General features: G+C 33.3%; 1 protein-coding gene across 1 annotated transcript in view; it reads left to right on the top strand.

The window, feature by feature from the left end:
- The window catches only part of CCDC73 (coiled-coil domain containing 73), a 94,513-nt gene extending 80,963 nt beyond the window's left edge, over nucleotides 1-13,550 (top strand). The window contains exons 14-17 of the mRNA XM_069470565.1: nucleotides 4,435-4,621; nucleotides 5,791-7,293; nucleotides 9,217-9,350; nucleotides 13,332-13,550. Of these exons, the coding sequence (XP_069326666.1) occupies nucleotides 4,435-4,621; nucleotides 5,791-7,293; nucleotides 9,217-9,350; nucleotides 13,332-13,550 (2,043 nt within the window). The remainder of the gene's footprint in view (nucleotides 1-4,434; nucleotides 4,622-5,790; nucleotides 7,294-9,216; nucleotides 9,351-13,331) is intronic.
- Nucleotides 13,551-13,737: the final 187 nt, after the last annotated feature.

Genomic DNA, 13,737 nt, shown 5'->3' with positions numbered 1-13,737 from the left:
ATTTATAGTTTTCATCAGATTTGGAGAATTTTTGGTCATTATTTCTTCAATTTTTTTTTCCTTCCCCCTCCTCTCCTTTTGTGGGACTTCATTTACACATGTTAGACTGTTTGATATTGTCCTATAGGTTACTAAGTCTCCACTTCATATTTTTTTCAGCCCCTTTCTCTCTTTGCTTCAACTGGGATTATTCCTACTATTATGTTCTGAAATTCATTTATCTTTCTTTCTAAAATGTCTGATCTGCTAGTAAGCCTAACCAGTGAGTTTTTGTTTTGGATACTGTGTATTTCATCTCTAGAATTTCCATTTAGTTCTTTTTTGGGTATTTTTAATTTTTCTTTTCATTATGTTCATATTATTGTCCTTCAAATCTTGAACATTTATAATAGCTGTTTTAAAGTTTCTTTGTTAATTCCACCATCTGTGTCATTTCTGTATTTGTTTTTATTGCTTTATAAAAGGTAACATAACAGGTTACTTTTTCCTGCTTCTCTACCTGTCTAGTAATTTTTTATTGGACTAGAACATTTTGAATTTTACATTGCTGATTGCTAGATTTTGTTGTCTTCCTTTTAAGAATGTTGAAATTTTGCAGGCGTTAAGTTACTTGCTGATAAGCTTCATCATTTTGAGGCTTGTTTTTAAATGTAAGGGAGAATCTAGAATAGCCCTTACTCTAGGGCTAGTTTAAACCTACTAGTAGGGCATGATTCTTCTGGGGTCTCTACTCCTCACGTCTAGTTTAATATTCAGCAACAGACTGAATATGCAAATTCTTGGAACTCTTTTTCTGTATAGTTCCCTCATCTTCAGTATTCTGCCTTACAAATTAATATCCACCTCAGCCTCTCCAAACTCTGATCCCTGTCTTGCCAACTCAGACCATCTTACTTTGCAAGAGTACGTCCTCCTCGTGCTGTGAAGAGAGTGTCCCGGCAGTAAGCCTGAGTAATCATAAGGTTTATTCATCTCATTTTTTCCTTTCTCTCAGAGAACACATTTTTTCACCATATGTAGTCCATTGTCTGAAAGCTGTTGTTTCATACATTTCATCTAGTTTTCTAATAATTTACAAGAAAATTGGGAAGGCACGTCAGGACTCTGACATAGCTAGATGTATAAGTCTAAATTTTAAAAATCAAATGCTAAGTGATCTAGGGGAGTGTACTGTCTTAAAGAGCTCTGTAATTAGTCCCTTTTAAAGCAAATATTTCTATTTTTTGTAATGTACATATGCTTTTTATTAAATAGATAATACATGTGCTTATTAACTTAATTCATTCTTTTTACCTATGTACTAATAAATGTTTATTGAATATCGTCTATGTGTCACATACTGTGGAAGATTGTGGGACTACTATGAAAGAGACACATATGATGTTCCAAGGAACTTCCAATCTAGTAGAAGAAATGGGTTAAAAAGCAATTATAGTGTAGTGTGGAAAGTGCTTAAATAGCAGCATACCTAGAGCAGGTTAGTGGCACAAAGGAAGGAGAGATCAACTCTACTTAGGTGAGGAGGGGATGCTCTTTATTATTGATAGCACCTGGACTACTCAGGCACTCTCCTAATATATCTCTCTGCCTCCTGTCTTATCTCCCTTTAACTCGGTGTTTTGCAGACTTCCTAGGTGCAGTCTATCAGTGATTCATAGAAATTAGTTTGGTGGTTTGTGACCAGCATTCTTTTAAAAATGAGATAGAAAACATTAGACTGTATCACAATAAGTATTGTGTGGTGTACTCATTGAGTTATAAAACATATTTCTTATTGCTGATTTCAGACAATGAAGTTTGGAAAACATTAACCTATTCTTTATACTGCAACCAGAATGGTCTCTCCAGTCAGATCATGTTATTGATTCCTTGTTTAAAACACTTCAGTGACTTCTCAGTGTCTTCCTGGTAGAGCTGAAACTCCTTAGGATGCTATATTAGACCCTTAATGACTTAGGCCCAGCTTGCCTCAAGCCTTCTCTTTCTATTACTCTCCCAGCATCTAAGCTCTAACTGAACTATATCACTCGTAGTTCATTGAAGAGATTCTAATCTTGCTTGCTTGCTCTCAAACATCTATATATACCATTTGTTCTCCCGGGAGTGCCTCCTTATCCCAATGTATATGACTCCATATTATATTTCAGGTATGTTTAGTTATCACCTTTTCTCAGAAGCCTTCCTTGACTCCCCAAAGCAGGGAAAGGACTTGCCTCTCTGTGCCCTTAGTAGTCTGTATTTATCCCTCTCAGAGCACTTACCACATTTTATTAAAGTTGCCTGTTATTTCTTTTCCTATCTTAGTACCAAACTATAAGTTTTTTGAGGGCAGGGACTGTATTTTGTTCATCATTGTATCCCAAAGCTTAGTGCAGTGCTTCACATGTAACATGGCTTAATATTAGCTCATTAAATATGAAGTGTCTGATTTCAAATAAAAAACGTAGTATATTATATCTCAAACAAGAAGCAGTACAGTCAATCAAAGTATGTGCCTAAACTATGAACACAGTTTTACCATCTTAATGGTAGCTTGTTTATGCCAGCAGTGAAGAAGCCTGGAGAGCGAGTGGCCATGAAATCACAAAAGGCGTTTTCCACAGCTTTTTGAGAATTGAATATTTTTCCTTTCAAGAAGTGGTCCAAAGCCTGGAGAAAGTGGTAGTCAGCTGGTGCAAATTCTGGTGAATACAGTGGATGACAAAGAGTTTCCACGTCCAGCTTCTATACTTTGAGCAGCATTGTTTTTTGCGACATATAGTCTTGCAGGAGAATTGGCCTATCCCTATTGACTAATCTCGGCTGCTTCATGGCAGCCATCATCATTTCGTCCAGTTGGTTGCAGTAAGCATCTGCTGTAACTGATTGACCAAATTTCTTAAAGCTGTAGTGGATAATAACAGTGCTGGATCACCAAACACACACTATTAGATTTTGTTGATGAATGTTCAGTTTTGGACTGTGTTTTGGCACTTCATCTTTATCCAACCATTGTGCTGAACACTTGAGATTGTCAAAAAGAATCCATTTTTCATCACACGTAACAATACCATGTAGAAATGGTTTGCCTTTATGGCGTGACAGCAAAGAAAGGCAAGCTTTGAGATGATTTCTCTTCTGAGGCTCATTTAATTCATGCAGTACCCATCTGTCCAGCTTCTTTACCTTGCCCATTTGTTTCAAATGGTTCAGTATTGTTGGAATAGTAATGTCACACCTTGCTACTAATTCACACATAGGTTGAGATGGATTCACTTCCACTACAGCTTCAGCTCATCATTATCCGCCTTGGTCTCAGGTCAGCCATATGGCTCATTTTCAAGAACAAAATCACCAGAATGGAACTTCTCAAACCATCAATGTACTGTGCATTCATTAGACACATCCTTCCCAAACACTTCATTGATATTTTGAGCTGTCTGTGCTGCATTGGTTCCAAGATGGAACTTATTTGAAAATAACACAAATTTTTGACTTATCCATGGTTTCACAAAAATTGCTCTAAAAAAATAATTTGAAAGATAATCAGAAGCCAAACCATGCATTTGAAGGACTAAGGATGTACCTTCACAATAAAAATAAAACAAGATGTGTCAAAGTGAAATGTCAGAGATATCAACTGTCAAACTTAATACTTAAGGAAATTGGACATTTCATACTTAATAGTCTAATATATAGAGGAAGAAAAAGCATATTGAATTGATTCACTGTTTTAAAGATACATACAAAGACTGCTTAGCCAGGTGAGGTGGTGAGCACATGTAATTTCAGCTACTTGGGAGGCTGAAGCAGGAAGATCACTTGAGCCCAAGAGTTTGAGTCTATGGGGCACTCTGATCACACCTGTGAATAGCCACTATACACTAGTCTGGGCAACATAGTGAAACCCAGTCTCTCAAAAAAGAAAAATACTGCTTAAAACAGTTGCCTGCCATGTCAACCTTAGTTTTGTGGTGGTGGTGGTTTTAGAGATGGTATCTCACTTTGTCACCCAGGCCGGGATGTAATGGCTGATCATAGTTCACTACACGTGGGCCACAATGCCTGGCTAATTTTTGCTGCTGCTGCTGCTGCTTTTTTTTTTTTTTTCCCCCAGAGCTAGGGTCTCGCTATGTTGCCCAGGCTGGTTTTTAATAAAGGGGTGGCTCTTCTATTACATAGAATATGTGGTATTATGTAATAATGTGGTATGCGTGTTTGAAAACATATAAAGATCTCCATTTTGTTTAAGGCTATATAAAATGAACATATAAAGTGATCTTGTTATGAAGAGTTAGTATATTAAACTTAGTTTAAAAATTGTTTGGCTCTGAAATGGAAATTGCTGTATTGTTGAACTGAAACATTCCACTTTTAGCAGCAAAGGTTGCACAAAGGTTTTATACTTTTTAACAATCTGTTTTTACATTAAAGGAATCTTTTCCATTTTACTAGAATGTTCCAGAAGTAAATAGTGAAAACAGTGAAATGTCAACTGAAAAATTAGAAAACACTATCATACAGAAATATTCTGAGCAAGAAATAAGGGAAGAAAATACTGAGAGTTTTTGTTCAGATACTGGATACAGAAAAAAGGAGGAAAAGAAAGAAGGCCCATCTGTAGAAGAAATCATTATAGAAGGTAACTTTAAAATTATATTGATATTTTCTAATTTGTATACTGAATTTTTTTTTTTTCCAAAATAAAGGATCTGCAATAGCGCTGTGCTGGGCCCTCTGTGGAATTTAGGGGAGTATCAATTACAGTCTTTGCTTTGAGAACCTTGTAGTGTAGTTGAAGAAACACTTACCTTTTCATTTGTATATGTCAACAAAATAAGCATCCTTCTAGCTATTGTTTTATAGTCAATATTTTTGGGAAAACTACATTTCTGTCTCCCCTTATCATCACTTATTCCTTGGCTTTTTGTATTCTGGTTTATGCCTTCACTGCTTTACTGAGAATGTTTTTTGAGTCACCAGTAGCCTTTTGCTGACCAGACCTCGAGTACTTTTCTTAATTCAAATGACCTTTCTGTAACCATTGAAATAATTTACTAATTCTTCAATCTTTGAAAAAGAGTTGTTTAAAGATGATGCTGATTAAAGGTGTTCAAACCTAGGCTGAACAACCACTTGGTGGAGATGTTGTAGAAAAAATGATTGGACTAAAAAAGGCCTTCAAAGACGTGAAATTTGTATTCTAGATTATTTTAACTATACTAAAAATTTGAAACCTATTGTTAAAACATAGATGAATAAAATTAATGTCTTGATTAAGTAGTTATTCTATACACTGCCCAAAATTATTCCAGAATTTAAAAATATTCACAGGGCAGTGAATAAAATAGTGATGATTGCCTGTCTCAAAGAAGCCAGCTAGCAATTTCTGGATGTTTTTGGACCTGGGTAGTAATAGAAATTAGTGTAAACTGTTAGCATAAATTAATTTTTATCAGCTATGTGTTTATATGGAATTATGCTGTCTGCCCTAAAGGAAGCAATAGACTAGAGAAATAAACCATTTTGTAATATCTCAACTTCCCCTTATTTAAACCAAAAATATTTTTGCTGTTATGAAATAAAAATTTAATGTGGGTAGGGCCAAGTATTTAGCATGCTAAATATATGCTTGTTATAATAAAGGAAACCTAATATTTAGGTAAAATTGATGTCATCAAACTTGTATAATTATTGGCCAATAAAATAACTTATGGCTAAATATGTTTTTATAAAAAAGGTGATATATATGTTTTATAAAATCAGGCTTAATGTATAATATAAAATTTTACTATGTTCCTATCATGACAGATTTACAGCTTTTTGAAAAAAGCTTCAAGAATGAAATTGATACTACTGTATCTCAGAAGGAAAATCAAAGTGAAATCTCCCTAAGCAAAACCCTCTGCTTACAAAGAGAAGTAATTCATCAAGGACAAACCTTGAATGTTACTGACATTAGAAAATCAGTTACTACAGAAATAAAAGACATGATGTGCTTAGAAAAAGACAATGGACGTACAGAATTTAAAACACCAAATAATCCTCTTTTAGTGGTAGGTATAGCAGTAGAAACAGAAAAGATAAACCCAGAAAGAACTGAAGGATTAGAATTAGATCTTCACCGTGCAGATACACACCAGGAGGATGAAAACAACACAACATCATTTAACAGTGTTTTAAATGAGACAGCTCACAATGCAAATCATAATAAAGATGTTTCTGAAAATGAACCATTCAAACAATTCAGTTCACTCCTGTGGACTCAAGAAAATGCTACAGAGAAGGAAATTAGAGACCAAACCAAAGCAGATTTGGATTCATCTCTAGATGTAAAAAAGGATCCTGTTCTGTGTCAGAAACATAGTTTACAGGATTCAATTACGTTAGATGATAAACAATGTAAAATAAAACAAATACAACTGTTAAATAAAAAAAGTGAGTGTAGCACATTACCTTTTAAACAAGCTTCAGATTTTCAGCAAGTCTGCAATGATACTTCAGAGAAACCTGAACTAACTGTTCCGTGTGATACAGTAATTGATCACCCCATTTCATCTGCATTCAGTGATAATTTGAAAGTACTTAAGAATGCAGATAAAAATGTTAACAGTATGCCTACGTTGGTGAAACCCAATTCAAGCCCTGGGGAAAGAACTGTATGGAAAAATATGAATGATATTCAAAACAATCAGTTTAAGAACTGTATAGGATATTTAGAAAACAATGAGGTGACCATTTCCCATCTTCAAGTTAATGATGAGAATAGTCATGCTTCACAAACCAAAGATGTGAAAACTGCTGTTGACCCGAAAACTTCCACAGAAATACAGTTTTCTAATAAAGAGAGAAAGATTGATGAGAATCAGATAACTGAAGCCACAAAAAACGACCTCTTCCTTTTTGTGAATGTTAATGAAAGACAGCATACATTGTTAACTAATACAGAGAAAACAGAGTCATTAAATGACATCGTTTCAGGAAATATATACAGTGAAGGACAGCTGGAGGAATCACATTCATTTCATATAAAGCCATCTGGAGATTTAGTAAACAGAAGTGGAAGGTCAGCCTTTGATCCCTCAACTTCAGATAAAAAAACTGAGAAAACTCCAGTATACATCAGTTTTTCAGAACCCAGTCCTTGGTCAAAAGTAAATCAAATTGAAAGTCAAACAGTGGATACTTCAACGTCTAGCATTTCTTTGTTGCTGAAGGAGAGACCAATAGGTACATCAGAAAACAAAAAGATAATTTCAATGGCTCTTTGTAAAAATGTTGGTGTGGATGACATCAGAAAAGATAGTGGACCAGGTAAGAAAATAAGGGTATGTTTTAATTCTTAAAATGTGTTTTACCACTTATTCTTGATAAAAAAGTCTCCAAATTGTTTAACATGAAAATGTTTACACTAATTGTTTTTTTGCCTCAACCTAAAGTTTTGCACACATATGTGCATATATAAAAGTAGGAAAGGCATTATTAATGTTTAAAAGGAAGTGAATTTCTTTTCACCTAAATCTGGGTCAGTATTATCAATGCGTACAATCGCATTTTGGAAATTTTTAAAAGTTTTTTTGTCATCAAGGAATAGCAAAAACAACAGTTCCAAGCATTAATTTTAAATCAGGAACAACTACCCACCCAATCTGATTCCCTTTTTTTAAAAAAAACTAGAGCAAATGCAGTGAAGTAGTTGCAAAGTGTGCGTGCGTGTTTATTCCTTTTCTTTCCGTACTCTCAGATCTTTAAAAATTTTCTTCTCTGAACCACATTTTAGTTTCTCTTATGTTGTCACTTTCTTTGTGTAATTTTCTCCCCCTTTCCTTAATTTTTCCATTTTTATCTGTTCCTTCACTAGCACCATAAATCCAGCTTTCTTCTGTTTTATAAGCAATACTGAAGCATAACATTAATATATTTCCTATCACTGATACTTGTCACTGTTTGAAACACTTTAAATCCCATAATGTTTTTATTTAAATATTTTCAAATGTTAAATACTTTAGAGAATAGAGGGGCAGTTCTATTCTTTACAACTTCCGTATGAGATGACTTAATTTCCAAATTTTGCTTTACAATACCCCAAAAAATAAATAAAATGGGTGAATGGATAAAATGTATGACTTAATATTGATGGGTGTTGAAGTTGGGTGATAGGTACATTGAGGTTCATACTCTCTACTTTTGTGTTTGAAATTTTTCATAAAAATGTTTTAAAATAAAAACATTGTGTCTTGAATAACTACGAGATTATTAAAGACATTCTTACATTTTTAAGGAAACTTTGCTGGGTTTAACAATGTGCATTTAGACCCATTAAATGCAGATTACAAGGAAAGCTTTGTAGGGTCCTTTTAACAGGCTTCTTTTACAAAGAAAATTGAGAAAAATTTAAAAAGAATATTTGGGGATTAAAAACAAAATAAGTATATCTTGTTTACTAGCACCAATGGAAAGTAATGTAGGGAAAAATAAAAAATAGCCAAAATACTGTATAACGTCATTTCCCAAACTGTAATTTTTTTACTATAATAAAATGTATTACTTTAGATTCCGTTAGAGGTAGTCATCAAGTGCTGCTTTACGCACTGGTCTATCATTTACCATTTTCTCAAAGGTCTTTTCTTCTAAGTTAAATTTCAGTGATATAAATAAGATATACGGGGAGATAATCTAAAATTCTGTAGAAATTCAACTTATGAAATACTCTTAAACATAAGTTATCTTTTAACCTCTATAGTTGACATGTTTCCTTAAATCATTTTTATCTATTTATTAAAGCCCAATGAGCCTTTCTAAACAGCCCTTTGTTGGGATTCTTACTATGTCTAATTTCTTTACATATAATTTACAAATCTGGCATTTAGTTGGTTGAGACTTTTTCCATTAATCTGAATTGGTAAAATGTTCACTATATAAATGTTTACGTGTGTGGGCAATGCAATGACCAGGGGAATAAGGATAACATTTTATGTGAGTTATTTTGTCTTAGAAGATACTTATACTGTTTCACTCCTTTTAATGTGGAATTATAGTAGTCAGGTTTTCTGAAATGAAATGCCTAATATAAGAGCAAAATCTAGGAAAACTATAAAATATTCAAAGTAAAAGGAACATAGAACTTGTTGCTTTTTAAATGCAAAAGCATAGAATCAGAGAAAAACAAGTTCAGTCACTAAAATGAGTGCCTGGAGAATAAAATTCAGTTGCTGCCATTTCCTCTTTGTCAATCAGATACTACCAGCATTAACAGAGTTGCTGACACTTTGAATAACTGGAGTATCCATCCAGATCCCAAGGGAGAACCCAGTGAAGAGAGGAATGCAATCGCAAAGACTTTTTATGATTCTTCTTTTCCCACAGAACATGTAAGTCAATTAAAAATATTGCCGAGCAGACCTTAGTGAGCTAATTCTACAGATATGTGTAGAACTGTACGCATCTGGATGCTTTAAGACCTAACTGATCTCCAAAATAATATCAAGAGGGCAACATGGCACCATTTTTCACAATTAAGGTTGATAGAAAACAGCAGGAAAAAGTCACAGTGTATAAATCAAATAGATATAATGCAGCCTGTTTTGTAAAGGAGAATGTGAGGCATGATTATATATTTCTATTTTTTACTCACCTAAATTTGGAAATAGTGGCATTTGAGTATTTAAAAGTTTATATTAATAAAAGATGACGTCTAAAAAAGCTAAGTCAAGTCCAATTGTTTTTCATAACATTTAGGTTAATTCAATTATTTTTGGAATCTATTACGGTGAAAGGAATTTATTTAAAATTATTTCAATTAGAACACAGTATGTGAAAGAATCAAATGTCCACAGTGTGATACAATAGTAAGTAGGGCTCTATATATTTAGCAAAGTATTTGTAGAGATTATATGGCTCCCAGGAGTCCCTTTGTTGTAAGAAAAGCAACTACAGCAGGAAAGTTATTTGGTTCAATTTATAAGTTTTATATATTAGTGTGTAGAACTTTAGCAAGAAAAAGTCTGTACTGTTCAAAGTCAAAAAAATTGTAGGTATAATTGCTAAAAAGTGATCTCAAAAAGTTAGGAAAGATTATTTATAAAACAATAACTGCATAGTGACAGGTTTTAAAGTCATTGTATATTTTAAATTTTAGAGATGCACATTAAACAACTTTCTCTTTAGTACATACAAAATGAAAACTGTAGTACTAACACATCCTTAATAAATAATAGTTTTCAAGAATATATTTTTTATATTTTGCTTTTTAAATGGTAGAAACCTCAAGTGAGATAGTATAACTCTCCCTCTTGAAGAGTTGAAATAAAAATCAGGATTTAACCCTTTTCACATTTTCATAATTGTGCTCAGCTACAACAGTATAGTTTCAACTTGGTGTGTATCTTTAAAATATGGTAACTAAAGAGCAGTAATTTTGGCATTGGGAAAAGTTCCGACCTTGGCCAATTAGTCAAAGCAAAGGGGAAGCTTGCGAGCATCAAAGCTAGACCCTCATTTCTAATTAGGTTGAATACTTAACACTTACAAGATAGCTGTTGTATTTTCAAAGTAGAAGTTTCAGGTTTCCCTGGAAAGCCCATTTTTATAATTAACCTAACAAGGAAGTTCTTTGTATCTAATTCCTAATGCTCATCCTGCAATTAATGTTGCTTTTAAGAATTTATGTTTATAGAATTGTAACTTCTTCAAAGAAATAGTTCTCCACCATCCTGTAAAGGTAAATAATTTTTTCTATTTTACATATAGGGAAACAATGACAAATGCGAAATAACTTTCCAAGGTCATCAAGGGAATCTGGTAGACCTAGACTAGATGTCTTGGCTCTTAGTCAAATGCTGTATTTTCTCAACTTTGATAACAGAAAAAACGTTTCTTCTCAAAATATTGGTAGATATAAAACAAACTCAGTACTCTGGCTAAATAGACATTTTCTAAGTGCTTATTACTATGTGCCAAGCACTATGCTAAGCAGCATTATTCTAGCTTAAGCTTGATTATCAATTATTATGTAATGTGGGACAAATCCAAAAGTAGTATTTTATTAGAGGACCGCCACGCCCATTCCTTTGCATATTGTAAAAGTTGCTTTTGCACTGCAGTGACAGAATTAAGCAGGCCATTTGGCCTACAAAGCTGAAAATATTTACTATCTGGCTCTTTACAGAAAAAGTTTGTTAACCTGTTCTAAATGAACACAAATGAATTACGGCCCAAAAAGGAACAGAAGTTTATTTTTCAACATATTTTTATGTACACTCTGCACATTATTCTGTTAAACTCAGGGCAGGTATTAGGTGCCAGTCCACTTTCTCTCTATGGGTTCACAGCAACTTGAAACAATAAGGTATGTTTTTTTGTTCTTGAAGAGAGTTAGGTTGGTAGTCTGCTACAATCGTGATGATATCCAGGAATGAGGATGGAAGAGAGGACCCCAAATAAGCAAAGCAAGTGACTTATTTTATACATCCAATGAATTAGGTTCATTTAAGTTAAATTTTTAAACTACCATTCCAGGCTGAAATAAAAGGACTAGTACCAAGTGAGGGGAAATTTTTAGGACAAAAAGCGTATCTTCTAAATCAGGCTGGGAAAGAGGAAGTTGGGGGGCGGGGGTTAACAAAAAATTTTTTCTAAAAGAGATAGGAAGAGAACAAGCAAAGTTTTATGTCAACACATCTGGCAACAACTACAAGTAAAATTAGTGCAGGAGGCTGCAGTAAACCTCAGGTAAGCTAAATAGGACCAGTTTTGTTAAGTGCAAACATTAGTCTATACTGTATCTCTTGTTTCTCTATAGCCTATCCCTGCTCCCACCCCTCCTCCCAAGTGGGTAGTTATGGAGAAAGAAACCCAATCAGATATGTGTAAATGTGTCCTTTCTTTCCAACATCTTAAAGCCAAAGAATTGGGATTTTGGGAAACTGCTAATTTGTACTTGGATGCCAAATATACCAAAATGCACAAAGCATTTTAATGGCAAGATAGGACCATTAAGTCATACAGATGATCAATCATTTTTCTTCAAAATTATTAGCAACCTAGATTTAGATTTGCTCCATTTCTTCCCATCTACTCTCGGTATTGTATGGATCACTTCGAACTGTGAATTTAATCATTCTTAACATTTAAGCTCATTTAAAAAATTAACTTATTACTACATAATCTTACATTGAAAATGACAATATTATGACACTTCTAGTCAAACTGGAAAAGATTTTAATGTTAAGCAATACCTCAGAGATCTTCAGAGATTTATGAACAAATGATTCTTTGCAGCCTAATTTATAACGGTGATCTTCTCCTTGCAATTTAAATGTCTAACAATATACATCCTCTTAATAAATTTTTAACAGGCAGAAATGTTAAAAATGTTTTTAACATAGCACATAAACTGATTAAAATAGGATCCCAGTAAAGTATATACAGAAAAGAGATCAGAAGATTTATACCAAAATGTTTAATGGTGGCTGGGATCTTGGATGATTTTAATTATTATCCTGTTCCATATTTCTAAAATACATGTGTATTTCCCTTACAACTAAAAAATAAAAATACAGTAACTTATTTTTAAAACAATATATTCTCTTTGAATAGAAGATTTTATCTGGGAATCTATCTGAAGACAGATTTTTTTTCATGAAAGTAACTCAAACTTATGTTTGAGAGGGATAAACTGGAAACAACATTCAGTAGTAGAACATAGTTAAATCATCACACATCCATAAAAGGGAGTATTTAGCAGCCATTGACAATTGTTTATGAAAAATTTTAATGAGCTAGGAAATTGCTCACAGAGGAAAAGGCAAGATATAAAATTCTATAGAATGATCAAATATGCTAAAAATAGGAAAAAAAAGACTAGCAGCAAACAATACCAAATGTTGACAGGTCCCTTTGGGTAATGGAGTACTAATGATTTTTAGTTTCTTTGTACTTTTCTCTATTTTCTAAATTGCCAGTATTATCAGAAAAAAACCTTAAAATGCATTATTTTTTAAGAGTGTTAAAAAGTATGACCCAATGCAGTGCCTTGAAAACAGGCCAGCTTCCAAATACGTCATTTTCTTCAACAATGGTGCTCTGAAGCATGAGAGGAAATACGAAATAAAAGGTAGTTTTTATACAGTTTACTTCAGTTATATATTAGAGATTTTGAAGAACTATTACACAAGCCTACTAATTCACATTGTATAGTTTTCTGGTGCCAAAATTACTAAGGTTGTTGCAAGCCAGCCAAGAATATGGTGGCTTTATCACATAAACATGGTAATTGCAGAGGATTCACAGATTTTCTTTGAAGTCTTTTGTATAATAATTTTAATGGTAATACTAGTTTGGTTTTTTCCTAGGTGAAAACAAAGCCTCTCAAATCAACTCTGCTACAAAGCCATTTTCAAGCAATCAAGATTAAAGATACTACTGGTTTAGTGGCCTCTTCTGGTGAAGATGACTGGCAGAGGCTCATAACAAATCAAATAAATGAAATTGAAAAGTCACTAAACTTAGAAAATGACAACCAACCTAAAAAAAGAAAAGCCGAAGAGATGTTGGAAAAAACAACAGATTAACAGAAATACTGGTATAGTTTTTACTAGAATGAAATGACTACATTTAAAGCTTTAAACAATTGTCTTCACTTTTCCAATCTTTTCTGATGTGATGAAATTACTTTTATATCATGAGTTCTAAAAACATTATTTGCTCTGCAAATTTGTCATTTGAGAGCTATCCTTTTATTGCAGAGTTTGCTGTGAG

This window comes from Eulemur rufifrons, chromosome 6 (genome assembly GCF_041146395.1).
Source record: "Eulemur rufifrons isolate Redbay chromosome 6, OSU_ERuf_1, whole genome shotgun sequence".
NCBI classification, from domain to species: Eukaryota; Metazoa; Chordata; class Mammalia; order Primates; family Lemuridae; genus Eulemur; species Eulemur rufifrons.
The sequence above is the reverse complement of the archived record's forward strand: the minus strand, read 5'-3'. Positions and strand labels throughout refer to the sequence as shown.